At 42.9% G+C, this 25,603-nt stretch overlaps 1 protein-coding gene across 1 annotated transcript in view; it reads left to right on the forward strand.

Moving 5' to 3' along the window:
• OTOG (otogelin) overlaps positions 1 to 25,603 on the forward strand; it is a 1,048,712-nt gene that overhangs the window by 212,557 nt on the left and 810,552 nt on the right. Inside the window, exon 9 of the mRNA XM_078682941.1 lies at positions 16,880 to 17,005. Within this exon, the coding sequence (XP_078539067.1) occupies positions 16,880 to 17,005 (126 nt within the window). The remainder of the gene's footprint in view (positions 1 to 16,879; positions 17,006 to 25,603) is intronic.

Here is a 25,603-nt window from a genome sequence, read left to right on the forward strand (position 1 = left end):
TGCTGTGTAACAGCTGGGTAACCAATGCGTTAGCAATTTAAAAAAATCCTTAAATGAATACCACCACTCTTGGTCTCTGCACAGCAAATAATTTAACAGTCTGATTTGGGAAACTTGATCCTGGTTCCCTGGTTCTGAATCCCACAGAAAGTCTGTTAATTCATCTTTTGTTATTCATCATCTTTCCTTAAGGTTGTGGTTCCTCTTAATTTGATGTTGTTGCTGTGAAATAGAGTAAATAAAGTTCCTTCTCCAGCTTGTCGCCAATGTAAAGAAGCGACATGTACTCCCAAGTTTGATGATTATCTTCTTTATTAGTTCAAGGTAATCTCTCCAGCCAACACCAAAAGTTACATCACATCCCCCAGCCTACCTTATACTGACTCTTTATATTCAAACCCCCTTGGTTCAAGAATGTGATGACATAGTAAGTGGTCTTAGTAAATGGTCATATACCACACCTGGCTCTTCGAATAACTGTAAGGGGAGCACACACAGACACACCAACTCAAGTGTCTGGATATTCTCAAGGGTGAATAGTGCTCTCTAGAAATCAGCATAACATAAAAGTGCTCTATTGCTAGAGCAAACAAGAGGGGTCACCCTTGTTTGGTGCCTCTTTTCACTGAAATTGGATATGAAACAATCCCACCTGTGCTTACTCTTGCAACCAAATTTGTGTACAATAGTGTTATCTACTTGAGGAACTCTTGTCCTATTCCTATCCTGTTGAGCACCGCCCAGCGTGCGACTACCCCAAGGTGTCAAAGACCTTTTCAATGTCTAAGGAGGCCACCAAACATTGCATTCCTGTCTTGCATGCCCAGTTCATGATCTGGAACAGCCCATGTAGGTTGAGAAACTTATTCCTATCCAAAGTAAATCCATCCTTTTTTGGATGAACTATAGTTTGTAATATTGGGGTCTGCCAATGACCTTATAATCAAGGTTCAGTAGCGATGGTGGGCAGTATGAAGCCAGCTCTAGGGGGGTCTCATTATGTTTTCGTAAGTACCACTATAAGGTCTTTCCTCTTGCAATCAGACAGTGTACCTCTTTCCCTGGCTCTCTTGTATTCTTTTAATAATGATGGTGCCAGCTGGGCACGAGAGGTCGTATAAAACTAGACTGGGAACCTATCCGTGCCTGGGATATTGCATGTCACAATCTGTTGGAGTGCGTATTGTTTTTCTTCAATAGTCAGGGGGAGGGCTCTATTTCTTGTGCCTGTAATGGGTTTATAGTAGGGATCTCTATATGTTCTAGGTAGTCTAAGGACACACCTTGAACAGTCTCTGTTGCAGCCCTATACAGATCCCTGTAATAGGACTCGAAGACCCAATTGTTTTCCAATTGGAAGCTAACTACTTGACCACCTCGGAACAGACAGCTCCAATTGGGTACAGAGATTCTCTGCCTCCAGCAACAAGCTAATTATCTGCCCACCTTATCACCCATTTCATGTTGGCATTTTAAATACTCTTTCTAATCTAGGGTTTACAATCTATTAAGAGTATTCCTGTATTCCTTTTTAAGCTCTGCTAGTGTGTGTTGGAGGCCCTGGTTTGCCATGCTGGCAACTTCCAGTTCTTTCATACAGTTTTTTAATTTCAGGATCTCCTCCCTCAGAACCATCCTCCTTCCATGCATTGTTTTCAGGTGTACTGCAAACGGTCGTGAAGGACTTATCGGTGGCTTTGATCTGTCCAATGCCAGGTCCAGGACACTGTTAAAATCCCCACACTGCACTCCTGGGGACAGCGCAGAGCGTGTTAGTGCTGGGATAAAGAGGCAAAGAAAGGAGACAGTTCAGCATTGGGGGCGTACACTGCCACTAATGTCAAGGGTTCTTATTTTAAGATACCAGCCTTTTGGGTTGATCCGTGAATATAGGACAGTGTGCAGAACTCCCTGGGCCACCCGCTTCCGGACACCCCTGAAATACCCTGAGTGTCTTGTCAAGGTATGCAAATTGTAAATGGTGCCTAGGGTACATGTGGATGTTATGCCTTTTTACATGTGTGCTCTTTCCCCTTCACATTTCATATGAGCACTCAGTAACCCTGTGTGGTCATGGTATTAATGTGAAAGTCCCTCTGTTTATAATGTAGTAAGGTCCAACTAGTCTAACTCATGTCCCCATTTTGCATATCATAGCTCGGTCCGTGGAAAGCTTTGTGTGAGGGTCATGTGAGGTGACAAAAAAGAAGGAATACCTGAAAATGTCAAATTAAACAATGGTCAATCAGTGTCCCTAATGAGCTGGCAAACAATTGATATTCAATCTGAACCGTGGGGGATGACCATCACATTCTCCCAAGTATGTATTATAATGAGTTGTGCTCCCACATGCCTTACTCGTTGTTTCCTCTTCACTGGTTTGGTTAAACTATGTGAATAGTGTATTACCCAAATTAGCTCAGTTCGACACAGTAGATAACAGGGTTAGAATACGTTAATACAAATCAAAGGATATAGCGTGTCTTTAGTCACATTGGTAGATCAGACGTCATTGGTGTGACATGCAGCCACACTTGCAGTTCTCTGTCATGAGACTCCAGATGGTTTGCTTCAGAGTCTTGGGCGTTCACATTCGAGGTCACAATTATTTCAATCTCAGCAATGACCTGGGTTATTTCAAAAGAAGCTTGTTGTTTCGTGGGCATGCCACAGAGTTTCTTTCTGGAATGATGTCTGTTATTCTGAATCTCCCACCCCTCTCCTGCATCTGTAGAGGCTTGAGAGATCACCTCATCTTTTGTTTCCAGCCACTTCCATGCCTCCTTCAGGGAGGAAAAGAATAAAGCTTTGTCTCTTTCCATCACTTTAAGTTTGCCGAATATTGAGCAGAGCATATTTGCAGTGGCGGTCGTCATAAACAAAGGGTTGTGAGGCAGGTGGAGGGAACGCAGAAGGGGTCGGGTGGTAGTGGCACACGTGGGGTAGTTAGAAATACTATATATATATTTTTTTTTTTTTACGTACCTTTAGCCGCCTCCACCTCTCCTCTTCCTGCCTGATCCCAGCAGCCCCTTGGAAAGACTCCCTGGCATGGGGATTGGCCTGAGTGGGCAAGAAAGACGCTAAGCTTAGGCCAGGATGTCTGTTGGGTTTCTCCAGCCTGGCTGCACAATGCAACTAGGCTGGAAAAAACCTTAGTGCGCATGTGTGTTTTGGTCAGCCTGAGAGGGCCGACCAAATACACATGAGCACTAAGGGAGTGGAGTGCAAGCGGAACTCCTCCTCCCACCACCAATGCCTCGGTCCTGCCCCTTTCCCACAGTGATGGCTCAGAGCTGGCAAATGCAAAATCAAACGATTCAAGAGCCAGGCAGGGGGGCGATGCTCCTCCATCATTGCAATGGAGCTGCTGATGCATATTTGATGTAAAGGAGTCTGAGTCATTTCACGGGGTAAAAGGCTTTATGATGTCTTTGTACAACTGTTGTGCAATTCATAAATATCGTGAGTGTACTGTTCTCCACTGTCCATGTGCCTTTAGCTTCGGCAATTTGTAGGATAAATCTCTCTGAAGTTGAATAATCTCACCACTAACTGTTTTAGGGGCACTCCCGGGGAGAGGCAGTATGGCAAGGACTATATTAGCCAGAGCTCCAAAAACAAGTTCATTCTCAGGCCTTCTATTTTCTCTGATAGATCTCCTAATTGGTATTATGATGTCTGTAACAGCCCTCTGTGTTATCCCCCCTAAGTCGCAGCAAACTGACCTCTTTCTGCAATTCTGCAATATGTGTTTGCCCTGTGGTCATGTAGAGACATCATGAGGGCAACGTTGATTCATTTGTGCTCACCCGCTTCTTAAGTTTTTTATGATCTTCCGTGAGGTCCCCTTATCAATTATCAGCATGTCCAGCTTGGGTTCAAGGGAAGCTTTTGAGCTACTTACCACTGTTAGGATTTCAGGAAATCTTTCAGTCTGATCATAGAGCATCCACTCCACAGAGGCCATCTTGGGGGTCGGGATCATCTCGGTCAGTACCTGTGTGGCAGTTGTAGTCCCATCCTCCATTTTGTTCCCTTTTTGTTTCACCATGATGAGCAGCGAGCAATCTGTTGTGGCAGGCAGTACAGCGAGGAGGGAGAAAGGGCTAGGTCCTTACAAGATGTCACCTCTAGTCTTTGTTGAGGGGTTAGGAGTCCCTCGGCCCACTGTGGTGTCTGGCTGTCCTTAGCTGGACAGCCTTGTGATCACATCAAGTCCTTTTCACAGAGATTCACACCCCCTAGAGGTGCCATTCGACAAGGCATCACAGCTGCCGGTCTGTGTGAGCACTGTGGGACCAGGCCCGGGCCACCACCCAAGCCGCAACTGCAACCCTGCACTTAGCCTGTCCAGGTCCCCACAGTGTAAATTAGCTGGGGCAGAGGGCCTCAGGAGTGTCCTCTGTGGATTCCCACAACTGCTGTATGGTATCTGCACTGGGAGGTTCCCACGCAGAACCTGCACTGGCCCCACTCAGAGCCCCACACCAGTCCTCACGGGTGATAGGTTGCGGGCTGATTATCTACTGATAAACATGATTGATACTACTTGTATGCGCGGTGGGTCCGAGTCTGACTACAGCAATGGTGGCACCCTCAAATCTGTGCCAGCCCCACCCAAACCTCTGCAGTGCCACTAAGCACGGTTGAGGGGCTCTGCTTCAGTAATCTTCAGGCCAAGCAGACTTCTTCAATGCAGGGATGGGGGAGCTGCACCTGGAATACATGCCAGCCCTGCTCAGAGCCTTTTATCAGTCTTCATGAGTTACAGGATGTGAATTGATTTCTACTGGTCCAGATGCTCCAGCACCGTCCGTGTCCCTGCTATGGAGACGCTGTAGGTATACCATGTGTACTCCTTTTCCCAGTGGGATGGGGTATCTGATAATATAATCCAGGATCCTTAGTGCTGGTGGGACGGAGCTACCACTTATGTGTCTCTACGGTCACCATCTTGGACATGCCCTCTTCTATTTAGAATGTTGTTTATAAGAATGTTAAGGGGAGGGGAGAGGGAGAAGAGGGGGAAAGGAATCAACTGGTATAAGTGCTGTTATGTTTGCCGCTAGTGTTTTCTTCCTTTTGTTTATTCATAGTTGTTGTATAAAGTCATCTCTGTGCGCGAGTCCATCCTGAGAGGATCCACCCTAAAACCTGCTGCTGTAATGAGCTCTGCGGGTGGACAGTCATAGACCAATTTGGAGCCGGCTGCCTCGGCACCATGCGCTCACGCCAGTGTTGGGTGGTTATCCTTTACATGCGGCTCAATGTATCTGGACTGCTATGTTTCTACATTGTAGTGTTTTAAGTGCATGAATGTATAACGGTCATGCCCAATCGCGGAGTTGCCACTATTGCAATGTCTATTGCACTGTAACATCTTTTAAAAATGCCAATAAACAGATGTGACAAAAAAAGAATGTTAAGGGGAGGTTTGACGTTTGAAGTGATTCCGAGTGGGCAGTTGGAGGCTGGCACCTCAATCTTGCCATGTGTGATCAAATGTTTCAACATACCTCTTTTTCCTCACAGCCTCTCTTCTTTACACTCATCCCATTTGATTAAAAAAAGCCTAGTAGTCTGAAGAAAATGTGTTATCACTCTACTGAGTGACACGTCAGTGTATTTCAGAGGTGTATAAAAACGTGAACATGGCATGCTTTGGCATTAATTATCAACACACACAAATCACCTTCTCTACTTATTGTATATGATGAGATTATTTGAGAAGTATACCAGTAGGTTTAATTATTTCTGAAATATCAGACAGAAGTCCTATTATTTCACTATATTTTAAATGCCTGGTATGTCCTTTAGCTCCATGCTTGTCATTCCATAGTTAAGCCCATAGATTTGTTATTTTGTCTCGAATATTTACAAGGTTGTATTTCTCCTTATTTCAGCAAAAGATCTTATTAATATTATTTTCTTACTGACAATTTTAAGTCACGTCAAGTACATTTTTAACCACCATAAACTCTCAGTTATCTAAAGGCCATTTTTTTCCACACATCCGCACAGGGTAAGTGTAGAAGAGGAACGTTTTAAGGTGGCTGTAAAAACTAGTTAACCATTGTTTTTTTCTCTCAGCTCCAATTAAAGAATATTCCACCACATTACTCACCAGGAATGATCAGTAATTTAATATTTTTTATCACCCAAAGTGTACATTTATGCCTATTTCTAATGATATATTCCCTGTCTTGAGAATTCAGAACACATCCTGAACAATAAGACCTTATCCTTGGTTTCTTGCACACTAAATTATTCGACTGGTGTTAGACTTGTCAAGCTTAGAGTGGACTTCCCCCAAACATTTTGCCAGACTCCCTCCATTTTTGCTGAAATTCGCTTTTGTTGGCCCTCAGACTCTAATCACTTTACCACTACTAGCCAGTGCTAAGGTGCGTGTGCTCACTCCCCTAAACATAGTAAAATTGCATTACACCTAATTAGTATATTTAATTTACATACAAACCCCTTGTAGAGTGATATACCATATACCCAGGGACTATAAAATAAATGCTACTGGTGGGCGTACAGCACTCACTGTGCCATCCACTTAAGTAGCCCCTTAAAAAATGTTCCAGGCCTGGCATTGCAACCAGAATGCAGTGTTAAACTGCCAATTCACTTGTCAATACAACCATCCCTTACCAAGCCTTAAACTCCATTTTTAGTGAATATATGTCACTTCTAAATTATGCCCTAGGTGACCCATTGGGAAGTTGCATTGCATTCAAAAGGTTGGACATGTAATTTAAAGTAGTACATGTTCTGGTAATGAAAAACTTAATTATTTTTTCAGTAATGTGAGGCCTACCCGTCTCACAGAATAATATTGGGTTGCCCTATTACATTCAATAAGTGCTAACTTTTGGTTGGGAACAGATAAGCATTTCATGATTGGTATCTATGAAAATATAATTAAAAATCTTCTTTAATGGTAAAGTCAGATTTTAAATGACAAATTAAAAAATGGCACATTTAGAAACTGGTATTTTCCTGCTCTTTACCATTTGGTGCCTGCAGCCTGTACTTGGTCACATGACTGGGTGTTAGACTTTGTGAATTCCTCCTAGACTGGCACACAATAGAGGGATAAGTTGTGCTTGAATGGGCTATATGCTGGCAGGTTGGTGGGACAGAGCTGGGCACAGCCCTACTTGCAACTGAATACAATTGGCTTGTCCCCACTGCATTGTCCCTGCAGCTAACCTGGAGCAAAGGTGGGGGAGTCAGGACATTTCCAGCACTACAAAGAGCAGCCTTTAAAAACTTCTCCTTTGAAGAAGGTTCCAGGTATAAAAATAGAACCCTTAGATACACTCCTCAGTTCACTTTCTGGGTCTGCAGAAGGACTCTTAGAGGAGTGCCTGCTGCAGTGGCCTGTTATGTATTGAACAAGACTGCTTTGCTATATCTGGGAGGACTGTTTTTCCTCTTGGAGCCTGCCTTAAAGGCTCAGAGGCCTGCCTTGCTGCTTGAGCTCTGATTCTTTACCTGAACTGAAGACTACCAGAGTGACTTCAAGGGCTAGTTTTGTTGGCCTCCTGTTCAGAGCCACAGGGTCATAACAGGCTCCCATCAACTTGAACCCACACCTGGACCTAGCCTGAGTATGTCCTGAGCCCCCAAAAGTGGTGCCCCTTCAGTCATAGACCCTTGGTGGTAGTGCTAAAGGAGGGTGAACAACCTTTACAATGAAACTTTTACAACGCACTACCATTACAACGCGGTCATTACAACGCAAACCATTACAACGCATTGTGCTGGGGGGGCGCTCTAGGATAGGGAATAAGTTTAATTTACTATCCAACACCTTCCCTAGTGTCCACGGGGACTGGTGTTGGAATAGTAAATGAAACTTTTCACTATCCAGCACCCCAAAGCGCTAAGCGTTGTAATGGATTGCGATGTAAAAACCGCGTTGTAAAGGCAGGCGTTGTAATAGCCTGCGTTGTAACGTCATACATCCCTAAAAGAGCCTAGCTAGCCAAAATCCAAAACTTGTGATTTCAAACATTTTGGGCTAAAAACTGCTTAGAAAACAGAGAGGAGACTGAGATCATCCTCCCCGTCCATCCACCCAAGGTACATCGCCGGTCTGCCTGACTTTGCAGCAGCTCCCAATACGCTCTTCTCCGCAACAGCAATTAATATTAAGCTGTCCATTGCCAAAGGAGTATCTGGCCACCTTGACCTCTTCTCAGCTACAGTTTCCTACATCGTCCCACTGGAGGTTTTCAATTTTCAAAAACGTAGCAATGTCCAAACGTAGAAATCTTTACTGTGACTTCATGTAGTGGTTCCCCGATGACAATGTTACCTCCTTGGACACTGCCAGCAGCCTTGTCCCACTGAGCTTTACCTTATCAGAAACTTTTTTTCAATATTTCTTCTAAATCCGAATGTAAGCACCGACTAGGCCCAATCCACATTTTGAATTTGACCCACATTGCATCACGGATGATCATATTTTCCGACTTTGACCTTGTCCCACACAACGATATGTCCGTGGCTGGTACTTTGATATTTTAGGCACTAGATTTTATTAAAACTTTAAAAATTCATAACTCGAGTTCTTAGAATTGGATTTTTTACATTTTGCTGTCACAGAATGTATTTGATTTGTATTCTATTTTTCTAAGTTGCTGTGGGAGTTTTCTTGTGTTGTGTTTTTACTTTATTATTGTTTGTGTGCTGCAGAAATACTTCATACATTGCCTCTAAGTTACGGCTGACTGCTTTTTAGTGCCAATCTACCCAGGGTTAAGCAAAGGTTCATTTAGTGACTTTTGTGCTTCATCCTGACAAAAATTATGGCTGTTGCTTGACCATGACTAAAACCCCAGTCAACCAACAACCCAATTTCTCACAACTGGCTTATGATTTTATGAATTATCACCACTGTATAAACTTTCACGTCTCTTAATTGGGAGCCAGTGTAAAGGATAAATATTTGGACTCGAATGCTCTTGATGGTTTAGTCATGCAACTTCTGTAGTGGCCGAATTTTATAATTTTGGAATCTGCAATCATATTCTTGGAAGTGCTAAAGTAATAGAATCTTGACTGAACAATTACACTTGCAATAGTGTTTCTGTTATCTCCAGGGGTGTACGAAAGTTGTTTAATTTGCTTTTATGTAATTTTGAAAAATAGCAGGAAAAATATGCATAACTTCATAAAGTGCAAAACCGTCGTTTAGAGCTACTTTTTAGGGTAAACAGAATCCTCGTATCAATTTTTGACTCAAGGATGCATTCCACTTAATTCACAAAAACACAACTGACAAGAACAACAGCCACTCAGTTTGTGGTACTTCACTTTGTTCCCGCAATCCCGCACCATGCTTTCGCCAAGAATAGCGGTGTAATTGAGCAATCTGGTGCAATGGCAGAATTTTGGGAATTTTACGGAACAAACATAATGCAAACTGTTACAAACCATGCGCATTTCACTAGCAAGTTATTTCCATGTAATTAGTAGGAGCTAAGGTCCTTATTTAAAGCTTGGGCAATAGGGTACTCTGTCATAAACATTGCATATGTCTCCTTGACGGTATTACAAGTGCCATTGACTCTAATGCACATATGGAGGGGAAGACTACCATGCTTTTGATTGAGTAGCCCACCCGCCAAACTCTAAATAAGGCCCTAAGTGCAGTCAAAAGATGGAATAATAGTTATAAAAAAGGTTGTTAGTATGTTTTCCATGATAAGAATTGTAATCAATTCAGCCCCAACAATAGTGGTTTTCTTAAAAAGTATTACTTCGGTATTATCTTCTACTTTTCATTGAACATATTAAGTTTTTTCAAACGTGGCCTTGAGCCTAATATCAGCAGCTGTATCTTTCTGAAACTGAAACAAGGTGGCTTTTCTGCATCCATATCTAGATGTTGCTCACTAAGAATAATAAGTAGTAGGAGTGCATCTTTCACTTACTCCTTAGGATGCAAAACCCCACCACCTCTACCTTCAACATATATTGTCAGACTTTCATATAGATGTTAAGTAACAGGAGAGATTGTGTGACCCTTGTGGGACTCCAAAGAATGGTAATATGGGTGTTGCGCTTACTCTGTCCTTTACAAACAGGAAGGTGTGTTTTTACAAGTAATATTCACCTGTTTATGAAATCATGGATATCCCTGCTACTCTCTGAAATCTAGCTATTATGATGCCTTGGTTTGTGGTGTCAAAGATAGTCGAGAGATCCAGCAATACCAATAGTGGTGTTGAGCCCTAGTGCCCTAATCTAGCATCCTCTCCCTCACATCCAACACTGCAGTTTCAGTGCTCTCATGAAATCTCCAAGCAGCCCATGGTATTTTATGTTTGACATGTATTGTCTCATTACCACCTTCTTGAGTATTTGAATAAAAAGAGTAATGCAGGTAATTAGAGTATATAAAAAAAATAGATCAGATGCGCATAATCAGGGTTTAGGAAAAAGCGTTACCCATGAATATTTCAGACAATTTCCATTTCTGTCCTCTTTCTTGAAGTGAAGAGTTCATAATTCTGAAAATTAGCGGGGCTAATAAATAGGTCATTTGTTTTTATAAGCGAGGGCAGATAGGAATCAACACACATTGTAAAACGCTTAACCACTTTGGGACTCACCATGAACAAGAAGACAGGTGGATTACGCAAGGGAGACGCAAGTAACAGAAGTTACCAGCCCCACTGGGAATACAGAATCCATGGTAACTCTGTGTGTTTTATCCAAACACTTTGGCTTCTGAAAGATACTTAAATGTCTGGATGAAACCATGGTAATAAATAAGGAATAACCTTTGCAAATAGGTTAATTATTCCTGAACCCCCTAAAGTATTTCCTCAATTCTAATTGAAATCACAGAGTACACATGACAATCAGACCTGAGTTAATATATTGCCTGATACTGCCGTAACCTAGTGTAACTTCGGTGATTTTGCATTACTCTTGTTACACGAAATTCCTTAAATTAAGTTATTAAACTACATTGCCCAACTATGGGCTGTTTTTTATACAAATTTACAGCAAACGCACTGAAGCAACATAAACGCCAAATCAAGAGAAGCTATAATTCACAGTGCATTTGTTTTTTGCAGTTTCTTTTGTATGAATGCATTCTGTGTCCAAAGTAAATGTCAGGATGCATGTTGCCCTAAAATATGATGCCATTTTTCTTACATATGCCAAATTTTGTGTCATTTGGCTGTAATTTCACATGACTGCACAAGCCAATATCACACATTTTAGCACTCCTCCACTTACATCATTCCATGCCCCTTCATCATTCGCTCCAGGTGGTATACTCCGCCATGACCGGTGCACTAATAATGGGACCCATAGTTGGTGTTTTGTAATATTTTCATGTTAGGCATAGTTCATATGTCGCTGATTCATCCTATAATGGCAAATTCTGCTTTGTGCTTTTTGATGTTTGTAAATGTGGTTTTGAGTGGAGGCTTGTATGGATTATTGTTTAGAGAGCCATATGCTGATAGAGATATGGTCGGTGCTATCTCCCTGTTTGTTCATACAGCATAGAGAGTTTACTGCGGAGAATGAACATTAGGAATTTGATGCCATTGCTACCCCATTGACTACTGGACAACTATCTAATGGTTACATTTGTCCAGCTTGTTTAATTTTTCTATATATACAGTTGTTGAATTTTTTTGCATTCTCGCGAATAACAAACTTAAAGCCACTAAGGCCCAGAACCAAAAGGAAGTGCAAAAACAACAATTAACTATTCAATTCAGCCCACAACAATGCATTGCACCCAAATATAAAAACATGAGACTACAAATTCCAAAACAAAGAGAGACATTCCTTAAAATAACTTTAAGCCATATTGTAAAGGGGCTAATGAAAAAAGTATGGGAAAATGCGATCTTGAAATAGGTCCTTCTCCGAAATAATTTTGCCATATCTTACGTCACATTTTATGGGCAACCTCTGTTTCCATGACCATTTTAGGAGGTAGGAGGCTTTGAACAGAATCCAGGTCTTTAGTTTTTTAGGGTGTTCCTTGCATGCCTCACGGTTTCTACTCCCTTCTTTCTAAATATTTGGTCTTACTGACTCCGTAATGGCTGCTTGGTAGGTTAAAGGGATTAGACAGATAGGCGACTTAAGGAATCAGGAGGGAATAATACAGTTTGGGGACCTTTTAAGTAAATATAGAGTAGACAGAAGAGATTTCTTTAAGTATTTGCAGGTCAGGAGTTTCTTGAGTAACAAGCAGGGGGGCACAGCGGGATATAATTGTAACGATTTCATGGAGAATATAATTAGTGGTGGGGAGTCTACGATCAGGACAGGATACGCATCTTTAGTAAGTGGCAAATTGGATGACATGGTTAAAATTAGTAGTAAGTGGACAGAGAAACTAGAGGCTGAACCTGAAGCCTTTAAAGAGTCATTAGATCTGGGCCGCACTATCTTGTGCTCAGCCCCCCTTCAATCCCAGCATTATAAGACTTTATATTCACTCTACCACACGCCAGCAAGGATTGCTAAATGGGGGGGTTCTGAGGGAACGACTTGTCCTAGGTGCAATTCCCCTGATGCAGATATCGTTCACATGTTCGCTACGTGTCCACAGCTTCATACCTTAATTAAAGATATAGAGGGTTTCCTGGATAGGTCACTAGTGATACAGATAATTTTAACCCCGATCTAGATTTTGTTGGGAATTGGACCAGAAGGAAGTAATCTTGTACAGGCTGACTTCTTGTTTGTCGTCATGTCAGTATACAGATTAACACTAGCAAGGGCTTGGCTTGACAAGACCCCCCCCCCCGCTAATAGAAACCTGGCTGGCGAATGTAATAGCTGCATACAATCTAGAGAAACCTATTTATGCTAGGAAGGGAAGGGCAGGGAGAGCCCTAGGAGTAAGAATCTGGGAGCCTTTAGCTCGTTGGAGGGAGGGGATAGGGTAAAATGTCTACATTTAGGATTTTGTTCAATTTATGATGATGCCTTAAATATGGGGTTCTATGAATAAGGAAAAGTACAATGTCTTTTTGAATCCTTCTGTCTGTGGAGTAAACATACTGTTGAATGTATAATGTGTGTTATCAAAAGTATAATAAAAAACAGTTAAAAAAAAAAGGAGTGCAAAATGAATAGAGCAAGTGTATAGGCACTCTTCCACCTGTGCTGAGATAGGGTGTTGGCCTATCCTTAATTTTATAAATAATTTCCTATCCGTTGGGCAAATAGTTGCTGCCAAGTAGCCTTCCACATCTTTCTGGACTAAAGTAGGTCATGGTCAGTTGGCTACCAGCTGCTTTATCTATCACACCAAAGATGTGATTGTCTGTATCGCTATCTCTTTTTGTTTCATATCTTCCTTCCATATGCGACCTGGCACATCCCAAAGGTGTTGAAGGCGTCATGTGATGATAGGAACCTTTGTTGATTTAAGAATTGAAACTAATAGAGAGAAACATTTAATGATGTACCTATGTCAGTAAAATAAAGAGTGTTTTTGGAAAGCAAAATGTTATCATACCCTAAATACAGCAACAAAGTAATACTTAAAAACAAATCTATTTAGATATTGTAAATGTCAAGTATGCTATACATAATAAAACAACTGTACTAATTCTATACTGCATCAGAAAGAGAAAATACACGGAAATAGCTAATTATACACAACAAGAACTTACTCCAAATGTTTGAAAACAAATCTTCCTGGTTAACTGGTTGCTGACAGCTTCTTTACAGGATAGTTGCTGATGACATTTGTATTAAACAAAATGACTGGGGATTTGCTGTGTTGACTTCAAATTATTTGGAATCTTTGATTGGGAGACAATTAAAGCTTTAAGTAGCAACTGGATATCAAATATGTTCTATTATGTTATGAACGGAAGATCATTAAGCAAGATCACAAGCTTAATCTTAAGTATGTTATTCCCCAATATTTGAAAAAACTGACAAAAACGTCTTTCCAAAACTCATCAGCTCTCAAGCAATTGAACAAAATGTGAGAGAGCAACATTTTTACAATATTATATCTCTAGACATCTGAGTCATTTGATAATTGCAATGAAGAGATTTTCATTGGCATCCAAACATCCTGAATGTTATACTTTATTGAGTGAAGATGGCTTTGAGTGAAAGGCCATCTCAGGAATCCCTTTAAGATGACTCTGTCAGGATTCATCAGCCACGTCTTATTTTCTTAAAGCTGAACAAATTCTTACATCTACATCCTTTATACATTTTAGACATGGATGCTCACTTCTACTAACAGCACAAAGTTTGGTTACATTATATTTGCATTGGATTTGATCAAAGTCAGAAATAGTTGAATAACTACACAACATTTTAGATAGTTCCATATTTCCTTTTTTTTGTAGATAAAACAGAGACTGCAGCTTTGAGGCACAAGCTAGAATGATCTTGAAGTAAATGGCTAATGTGCATTTTGTCCATAGAATTTTCACTTGAATTTTCATGTTTGAGTTGTTCCACGGAGGACAGATACTAGCTATTTATGGTTAACTCCCCACTTTCAGCAAATCTGCCATAGAAAACACACTTTTTTATCATTAAGGCTAATAAGTCCTATTTTTCAAATTAACAGCAGTAAGATGTACTGTTAAAGAGGAATGAAAAGAGTATTCACATTCCATGTAAATCTAGGAGTTAGAGAACTATGGAAGCACAGGCACTGCCTTATACTGAACAGTATTCCCAGCAGTTGAAATCGTCTCTCTAGTTATAAAGATTGCAAATCATCTCTCCCAGTGCTTCTATGTTGAATTGCTACAAGTTTAGTAGATAGACCTGTGAAAGTAAATAACGATTACATTCGTATGGCTTTATTGATGCTTGGTTCAGAAGAATTCTGGAACGCTACATGTCATACTGCCGATCATAGTTCTGCACCTGATTTTACGTTTGTTCCATATGTTTATGTCTCTTTTTGGGACATTTTAAATATGAAAATATTTAGTGTAATTAGATTTTTTGTAATATTAGTCAATGTGGTGCTCAATAATTTGTTTCCTTAGCTTCCTAGGTGAAGGAAAAGTGGTCATAATCTTTTATGTTCACAATTTTGTCCATAAACTGGAGATAGCCCACTATATTACACTAAATTTATTTTATTTTACTTTATTTTTAGAGTTTTCTATAGCGCTAGCCAGACCCAAGGTAGGGTATCAGAGCGCTTTTCATAATGAACAAAATATTAGATATCACATATAGTGCACACGTGGCATACAAAAAAGAAAAAGAAAAAAACATGTCATAACAGTGATCAACACAGCATAACAAAGTTCAAAGAAAAAGCAGAGAAGAAAGTAATTCTGAGCGATAAAAGTCAATTAGATACTATGTGAGTCATAGCTTCGAAATATCTGTGGATGACGAGTGTAGTCAAAGTTTTGAGGTTCTGAGTTAGCGTGGTGATTGTACAGATTTAAGTGAGGAATTTGTTCATCAAGAATAGTTTTGCTTCCTTTTTGAAGAAAGGTATTGGGACGATTTTTCTGATGTAAGGCGGAAGCGAGTTCCAGATTCTTGGTGCCGCTCCCAAAAATACTCTGTTGGAGGTTTTAATCTTGTTGATCCGCGAGGGTTTCAGGAGTAGTTTGTCTGCACTCCTAGAGTGTCTGTTTCCTCCAGATAAGGTAAGTTTCTAAGCTAGGTATTGTGGGGTGTTGTGGAGTTTAAGTGAATACGAGCTTCGTAAGGTAGCCAATTTAGTGCCTTTAGATGAGGTGATATGTGGTCAAATTTCTTAGATCCTGTTATAAGTCTTGCTGTGGAGTTGCGACAGGCTTTTAGAGGGGTGGTTGAGATTTTAGACAGCCCTGAAAGGGTAGAACATCCGCATTCCAGCCTTGATATGACTAAGGACTGGATTGCAGTTTTGAGGTCCGGATTTTCGATGAATGGCTTCATTTTTCTGAGATAGCTGAGGTGAAAGCGAACATTTTTAGCCATCAGGTTGATGTGAGTTTGCATGTTAAGGTTCTTATCCAGTGTGATTCCAAGTGATATTGTAGATTCCACCAATGTTGGTGTGCAGTTCAGAGCAGTGATAATTTTGGTCCATTGCTTTGTTTCCTGGTAGTTTTTGGGGGGCGAGATTAGAATAAATTCAGTTTTTTGTGAGTTTAGCTTGAGGAAGTTGGTTGCTAACCATTGGACTGTTTTTTCGAGAGCTAGATTCATTGCCTTGATCTCTTTGATGGAGGTGATCTTGATGTAAAGTTGAGTGTAATCCGCGTACATGTGGTAGGAGATGTTTGCCTGCTGTAGTAGATCGGTAAGTGGTACGACATATAGGTTGAATAGAGTGGGGGAAAGGGTCGAGCCTTGTGGTACTCCTAGTAGGTTAGGTGAGGAGAGTGAAAGAATCTTGTTGGACATGAATGATTGCGTTCTGTTTTCCAGAAAAGATTTGATCCAAAGAAGGACTGTGCCAGATAGACTCATCCTGTTTTCTAGTCTTCTTAGGAGTTTGTCATGTTTGTCATGAATATGCAGAAACTGCCCCCAATTGCTTTGCTCATTTTAGATAGGTCAGTGGGTTTGTTGGGTGATTATTGTCAAAAGCATATCACCTGAAAACATAAGTCATTTAGATTCTCCAGAGACTACTTCTGTCCCTTTGATGGATTTGTTTGGGCTGATTGCTAAAGGCAGACACTCTGAAGCAAGATTAAACAACAATTAAATGTTATCTGTTCTTTAAAAATACAACATTATACTAGACCTTGAAATATTTAAGGAAACTAAGGAAAAGTGTTGTTTCTATAAATCATGTTAACAGATTTAACATAGTTTTCTGGTAGCAAGGATGTCTTATTGCTATGTCTTAGCTTACTTTATATTGATGTTTTTGCAGCTATTGAATGTGAAAATGATTTGATCTACAATGAATGCATCAACTGTTGTCCAGTGTCATGCCAACAAAAAAAGCAATGTGTTGATAGTGAACTCCCTTGTGTGGATGGCTGTTACTGTGAAGAAGGTAACTAATATTTTATATCAAGTACTTCCTCGGTTTCATAAAACAAAATGTATTGTTTTCTCAATTTGTCGATCTTCATATTTGTTCAGTCTTTTTCCATCTACATTTTCATTAATTAAATTAAATCCGTAAGCTGAAATTTAAATAATTCAAATTAATTTGCATCCCCTAACTCATTGATAATTTATGTAATTTTTAGATAGGGTATTTTGAGAGAATCCAATTATGCATGTTTGGTTGTTATATTGTTTAATCTTATTATGCCAATAAAACATGCACCCAATGCTCCTACAGGAGTATTTAATTAGTTACCAGCAGCTCAGGCCAATGCATTTTGTACTTCCATCATGCACTAGAGGCCTTAGATCAACTGTAAGGGTCCATAAATCAGATGCAGATTCAAATAATGCTCTTTGTGGATGACTAAGCTACCTAAAAGACTCAAAGTTGTAATGTTTATAAATTACCCTGAGAATGAGTTTGCTGTCAGGAGACAACATGGATCAATAATAACATGTGTAGTCATGAAAATTATTCAAAGTCAGAATATACATACAAAAATGTGGATTTATTTTGCTGCATTGCTTACTAAGGTTCTATTTGGGAACTTTGGTTGGAATTAGGCAACCATCTTAGAGTGCCATAACTAGGATACTACAGCAAAACATTGATATAGATTATGCAGGCAAAATTGAAAATTGGATATCTGTGATGTGCATGTTTTTTATTTCAATTCTTCTTGAGATTCATAGAAAAGTTAGGAATGGTGCAAAAAGCACTCATCTGCTAATCCAATCCAATCAAAACAAGCTTTATTCGACATATTAGTCATAAAAGCGTCATACAAAACATATCATAAAACACACAATATATATGATTTTAGAATCCAGTTGAAGAGCCTGTTTGATCAGTACATATTAGAAAAGCTAATTTTATTAAAACAGTTTAAAACCTTCTTTAAAAGCATAACCTAGTCTTAGATTCGTTGTCAAAAAGCTAAAAAAACATCTATTGCTAAAATTACTCTCTACCTCACAAAGCAACTCATTATCTTTTTTCTTCGTACATGTGCAAATGAGAAATTATGAACACTCCCTTATTGTAACGCAATTGAGCTTGATCTTATAGCCCATGATCACCCCAAAGACTTTGCTACTGCAACAACAATAGTAGAAGACGTGTTGGTACGTAAAATTCTTAATGCTTCACTGCTCCTTCTGGTGCATAATAGTTTACAGATTGGCCCCAGCCAAACACGTTGAGACACAGCATAGGCGGGGCAAACAAATAATAGATGGGTGCGTATTACCACTTTGGCCTGACAGGTAGGGCGGGTGATATCACCTCCTAGTGCCCATCTGGCAGTAAACACTCTAGTTGGTAGTGAACCAACCCTGAACTGAAAGAATAGCTTCCGGTCATGTGGCTTTGTGATTAAATCCCAGTATTTTTCTAGCCTAGGGGTCATTTTGACAGCCAAAAAGCCGCCGGTTAGTGAGGATGTCTCATTGCTTCTCCATGTATTGTGTATTACCATTTCCCAATACTTTTCCTTTAGAATCTCTTTTGAGGGGAATGGGGAACCTATTGGATCATCCCAGAGTGCTGACATGCCCATAGATGCTAGGGTGGCTCTAACCTCCCGCATCCATTTGATTTGGTGAAATTTATCAGCCTTTAGTATGTCTGCAAGGCCTGTTATGTTATGTTATGTTATGTTATTTACATTTTTAATGCGCGCAGCTGCTCCAGCGAAGGAGCGTCCTGGCGCAGGGAAAGGTGGACATAACACAACACTAAAACCAGCAACAAAAAAGCAGGGACACTTAAAACAGGGAAGAATTAAAACAAGAAAGTTTTCAGGGCCCTACGAAAGCATATTAGATCATCCAAGAGGCGGATTTCCAAGGGAAGCGCATTCCAGAGAGTTGCAGCTTTCACTCGAAAGGAGCGTCCCCCCATCCGGCTGAGTCTAAAGCGGGGAACAACCACAAGGGATTGGCCGAGAGATCCAAGTGAACGAGTTGGAACGTAGGGAGAGATAAGTTTGTTAAGTATCTCAGGGGCCGACTCTTGCAGAATTTTAAAGACCAGGCTAAGAGCCTTAAAGTGTATTCGCTTTTTAATCGGTAGCCAGTGCAAGGACCGCAGAGTATTAGAGGTAGGACAGGTCCGTGGCAATCCGACCACCGCCCTAGCCGCTGCGTTCTGTACCCGTTGTAAACGAAGAATCTCGGCTTGATTCACTCCTAAAAGGAGTGAGCTGGCGTAGTCCAACCGGGAAATAATCATTGCTTGGATGACCAGCTGTCTTGTAGAAGCATCAAAAAAATTTGAGCAGAGGTCTTAGCCCGCGTAATATCCCAAAACAGCATGCCGCCACTCTCTTGGTATGGGTCACAAAACTTAATGTGTGGTCGAGCCACACTCCCAAATTCCTGAGTTCCAGGACTGGTGCCGGGGCCGGTCCCAGCTCGGGTGGCCACCATCTGTCCCCCCAAAGGTCCGCATCCCTTCCAACGATCATCACCTCCGTTTTTTTCACGTTCAGCTGGAGACAGTTGTTATTCATCCAGCTGGCCACCTCTCTCAGTCCGTTTCGGAACCTGGGGGCATCCTGCTCGTCATCCCCGCTGATCGTAACCGCTAGCTGAGTGTCGTCGGCATAGGAGACCATGGTTAGGCCCCACTGCCTGGCGACCTCAGCCAGCGGCTGCACGTACAGATTAAAAAGCGTGGGACTCAGCGAGGAGCCCTGGGGCACCCCCAGGTCCAAAGGATGGTACTTGGACTGAAAAGGAGGGGTGGCAACGCAGAAGGAGCGATCACTAAGGAAGGAGCGGAACCATTGCAGAGCCGAACCACAGATGCCAATGTCCTGTAGGCGGTGTAGAAGGATGCGATGGGAGACAGTGTCAAAGGCAGCGCTCAGGTCTAATAAAATAAGCGCTGCCGTTTGACCTGCATCCAGCACAGTCCGCAAATACTCAACCATTGCCAGAAGGGCCGTCTCCGTGCTGTGACCAGCACGGAACCCATTCTGCATGGGATCCAGGACATTAGCTCGGGTCATATGCTCCGCGAGGGCCAGATTTACATGGGCCTCCATAACTTTGGCCGGCCAAGGAAGCAGAGAGATAGGGCGGTAGTTTTCTGGTTTTAACGGATCCAAGGATGTTTTTTTTAGGATCGGGGAAACCACCGCTTGCTTCCACTTGGCAGGGACAAGGCCCGAGGTCAGGGAGAGGTTAATCAGTGAACACACTATTGTGCGTCCCTGGAAAGCAACATCCCTGAAAAGGGCAGATCTTAGCGGGTCTGCAGGCGAGCCAGATTTGACTCACAGAGCCCATTTGGCAAACTCCTCATCAGAAAGAATGGGAAGAGAGTGCAGCGACGGGCAGATACTGGAGCCCCTCCAGGGGATCACAGGTGACGTTGTGCTTGGAAACACCTGGTAAATGTTCTTAACTTTGCCCAAGAAAAAAGTAGCTAGGGCTTCGCAGTGGGAGATGGAACTATCCAACTGTGGGGCAGCTCTCTTTGCCATCAGATCTTTTATGGTTTTAAAAATGGTCTTAGTAGGATTGAGGCTGTTCCGAAATTCGGCTGCGTAAAACGCCGCCCGTGTCCTGCATATAGCTCGATGGTAGAGCTTAACAGAGGCCAGGTAAGCGGTTTTTCTAACGGCGTCATACGTCTTACGCCACTCCCTTTCTGCCCGTCTACAGGAGGACTTCAAGGCGCGCAGCGCACTGTCGTACCAGGGGCTAGCCTGCCGGGAACTGGACTTACTGGAGATGATAGGTACCAGGGCGTCAAGCGCCTTAGTAATCCAATTACAGAACAGGTCATAGCCCGAAGTAACATTCAGCAGAGGACCTAAAGGCTCAACAGCCATGATGTAATGAAGGTCCTCTAGCCTAAGTTTGTTCCAGTGGCGCCGAGGAATCCGCCTAGAAGGTGGAATAGTAGGAATGGCACGAAGGGGAAGCCAGGCAGACACCAGAAAGTGGTCAGACCATGCCACAGGATCAACCGCCACAATTTGGACATCCGAAAGGTTCGTAAAAAACGGATCCAAAGTGTGGCCGGCCACGTGTGTAGGCTGAGAGACCAGCTGGGTCAGCTGCAGGGCCTCTAAGTCGGCCAGAAAACCACTGATGGCCAAAGTCTCTAGCCTGTCAAAATGGAGGTTGAGGTCACCTAGGATCGAAAAATTAGCACAACCACTAGCCAGTGTGCTCACTGCCTCCGGAAAGGCACCTCTAAAAGCAACATCGCTGCCTGGGGGGCGGTAAACGAAAATCCCTGACAGCGAGAACTGGGGGCTGATGGTAACCTTAAACAGCGCGCTTTCACATCCAGCAATCTGCAAGACCGTCCAGGTACATGCGAAAGTGGATTTGATAAATAAGGCGATGCCTCCACCTCTAGACCGACGATTAGATGTAAAACATAAATAGCCCGGAGGGCAGGCGAGATTGACTATGGCATCATCGGTATCCTGATGCCAAGTTTCAGTTAAGGCAAGCAGGTCTGGCATCTCATCCAAGATAAGATCTGCAACGGACAAATGGTGTTTTACCAGAGATCTGGAATTAAGATTTAAGAATCGTAGACCATACCCCAGGCTTCCAGTCACAGGGGAAACACCAGAAAGAGCTTGTGGAGCAGGGGGGGAGGCAAGATCGCGAATACCTACCGCCCGGTCCAGCGACCACCTGTTACAGGCACACTGACACGGGCCACACAGCGGATGGTGTGATGCAGCAGAGCAGCGTGGGAGAGAATCCCTGATGGCTCGAAGCGAGGCACTGGAATAGGCAATCATCCTCTCATTCCAAAGGATGAGGTGAAGGAGGTCTGAAAACAGAATCCCGCAGCGTCCCGCGCGTCCTTAGCGCGGACGGGCGCAGACGGGCAGACTCTGGCTCGACTCCGGCGCGAGTCAGGCGTCACCGCTGCGCGGGCAGAGTGAGCTTTAAGTAGCAGCTCACCTGGGCGACTGGGAGCGCTAGAGCGCTCAGGCTAATGGCGCGTGGAGGCAGAGACCACCCCAAGATGGCGGCCAAGCGCCACGAGGAGGCTGCAAGAAGACAGCAAACTCCGCGCTAAACGCGGTGAGGGCACAATTTAGAGTGCGAGAATGTGGGCAGAATAATTATGAAGTTAAAATCAGGGGCAAACAGTCAAAAAATACACAATTACAAAAACGGGTATTTTTAAAAGTAATAGTAAGCGCAGCACGCTTAAATGACAGCCAGCGTAGCGCGCATGCAGGCACCTTTCCAAAGGCCGAGCAGCAGGAGAGCTCGCCTTAAGTAGCAGCTCACCTGGGCGACTGGGAGCGCTAGAGCGCTCAGGCTAATGGCGCGTGGAGGCAGAGACCACCCCAAGATGGCGGCCAAGCGCCACGAGGAGGCTGCAAGAAGACAGCAAACTCCGCGCTAAACGCGGTGAGGGCACAATTTAGAGTGCGAGAATGTGGGCAGAATAATTATGAAGTTAAAATCAGGGGCAAACAGTCAAAAAATACACAATTGCAAAAACGGGTATTTTTAAAAGTAATAGTAAGCGCAGCACGCTTAAATGACAGCCAGCGTAGCGCGCATGCAGGCACCTTTCCAAAGGCCGAGAAGCAGGAGAGCTCGCCTTAAGTAGCAGCTCACCTGGGCGACTGGGAGCGCTAGAGCGCTCAGGCTAATGGCGCGTGGAGGCAGAGACCACCCCAAGATGGCGGCCAAGCGCCACGAGGAGGCTGCAAGAAGACAGCAAACTCCGCGCTAAACGCGGTGAGGGCACAATTTAGAGTGCGAGAATGTGGGCAGAATAATTATGAAGTTAAAATCAGGGGCAAACAGTCAAAAAATACACAATTGCAAAAACGGGTATTTTTAAAAGTAATAGTAAGCGCAGCACGCTTAAATGACAGCCAGCGTAGCGCGCATGCAGGCACCTTTCCAAAAGGTGCCTGCAGTATACAATGCTAGTTCCGTAATTTGGCTACATCCGCCAGTGGTTTTCTTCCAAGATCGACGAGTAGGGGCACACGGGGTACTTTGGGGAAGAGTCGTAATCTTGCGCAAGATCCTATTTTCAGCTGCAGTGAGCTTTGAAAGGTTCTCGGGGCTCAAACGGCGAAATAAAATCACCAGCTATTAGAACACCGGTTTTCCCTGAATGATGATCTAGAAGTTCATCAAGAGCCGCAAAAACATTTGACTTCTTCCCTCTAGTTCCTCTAACATATACATTATAAATGTCAATGTTCCCGTGGGGACCCATGTTCAATCTTATGGCCAAGATATCGTTGCTTTGGGTCTCAAGTACCTGAATATCATAGCCTAATTCCTGTCTTACCCAAATTGTCAGTCCCCCTGACGGACATCCTAGCACCTCTTATAGCCGGAACATAATAAATTAAGTATCCTAAACAGTGGAGGGGAGCCACCAACCAGGTTTCTTGGAATAGGCAAATGTCGTATCCCTCAATGAAATCATGCCATTCGGGAGATACAAACTTTGAGTTAAGTCCTGCAATGTTCCATGACAACATGGTTAACCTTTGGGTTGAGTGCCCCGCTATTGTTGACACATTAGATCTCTCAGTTGATGTATTTCTAGACTCCCTCGGGCCACCCTCGGAATACATAGATGTTACCACTTTTCTTATTGTTTGATCAGGGCCTATGCTCAAACACTCAGGACTAAGGGGATCATCCATTGTAGCTGTACAACCATTTTTAGGTACTTGATGCATATGGGGCGCATACATGAGTCAATCATTGGCCCCCAGTGAAGAATATTCCAACTGCCTAGTGAAGATCTGTCTAGAATGTTCCCTGCCCTGGATGTCTGGTGGTGATCGTCTAAACTGAATAGAAGACGAGTCTGGAGAACTAGTTCTAAATTCTAGAGCAATGAGATTTTCAGCAAGATCTGCCCTTGCTAGTGTGAGTTCAATACAATACAACTGATGAGTGGGAGAGGTAAGCCTACTAGAGTTGGAGAGGTAAGCCTACGAGCCTTGGTAATGTCATCCCTAATCACTGAGCGGCATCCTCTAACATACCGAATCCAATGAATAGATTTGTTTGTTAGAGAATTCGCAGTTTCCGAGCCTAAACTAAAGTCGTATTTTGGTACATTCACCATGTAAACCCTATGTGTGTGGGGTGCTTTCAAATCTACCAGGTCAGTTTGGGTACTGTTCTGAAGCTTTATAACTCCCTATTTCAAGCGGTTTAATTTGGCCGATGTACGTGAGTCTGCCCTGTGGAATCTGATCCTTCATATTTGCTGGTCCTCCATTCTTAGTGGGATTCCCTTCTCTTCGATGGGGTAAACTCCTGACTGGGGTGGGTGCTACCTTTGAATTTCGACTCAGAACTACGGTGGGCACAGTTAAATGACCAGGCAGTATGGTGCATTTTGCACCGGGGACTATTTTATTCCTCCTGGCGATGGACTGACCAGGTTGGAGTGGAGGACTGGGCATGAGGTAACTTTGCTCTGTAAAGGAGAAATCGCTTTGTAGGAGAAGCTTAACTGTATTGGTAAGGCCCTTGATCATTGTTTTCATCGTGACAATTTCAAGCCACAGCAAATTAACCAGTTGGATCATGTCCTTGGCTTCATTGTTCCCAACCTCGATCCCGGCATAGCTGGGTGATTGCGCTTGCGGTGGTTGGGGACTTGCTTCCTTATCACCATCACGCACTGTCAGCAAGGGAGAGAATCTATTTTTACAATTAATAATTGAATCTAGTTGTGGCAGGTTGGTACAAGTTGAACTTTTGGGGGGATGGTCTTCCATTATTTTATCGAGTTTCTTCTCGGAACTCTTGGCACTGTGTCCCTTCTTCCCTGTTTTAAGAATCATTGCTGGGATGGCGGGATTTCGGTTTGGGCTTCGATTAATGGTTTTGGTATTTCTCAAGGGGGATTTGACACTACCAACTTGTGTATTGGGTTCTGACTCTAGTATGACCTTGCACTCGCTAATAAGAGTGTCAATGCGATCAATCACACAATTACTACCTGCATTTTTAAGCACTTTTCTGGCTTTTTTCCCCTTCTTATCCTTGCTATTGCCACCGCCCCCTCCCCCACATCCTTTCATAGATTTTCTTTTACCCATGGTCCTATAGTAAACAAAACCCCAGCCCACACAAGTTCCAGATGATAGTCTTGGTCAGTCTATAGTTGGTTTAAAAGTACTTTCCAGCATGTGAAGACCACCACAAGTGTCGCCACCTCAGAGAACGGTTAACTACAAGATTTCAACACAGGTCTTCTCCTTAGATCTATCATACCTCAGGATGGAAACACAAAGATGATCAGTACCTTGTTTGGGGTTCGTATGACAATCCAGAGTCCGGGACCCAAGTGAAAGAGGGGTGGCCCAGCCCGGCCTCTTCCGGACTTTGACGGGCGCAGACGGGCCCGCCCTTGGCCCGGGCGAAGCGCCGCGGGGGGTAATTCATTGCTTCAAGCGCGATAGCAAACACCTCCCCCTAACTGGCAGCAGCTGCGGGTGACGCACTGCTCCCTGGGACTTGAAGTCCCCTCCGCTGTTGTTTTGCGCCGGGGTGG

Source organism: Lissotriton helveticus, chromosome 3_1 (genome assembly GCF_964261635.1).
Source record: "Lissotriton helveticus chromosome 3_1, aLisHel1.1, whole genome shotgun sequence".
NCBI lineage: Eukaryota > Metazoa > Chordata > Amphibia > Caudata > Salamandridae > Lissotriton > Lissotriton helveticus.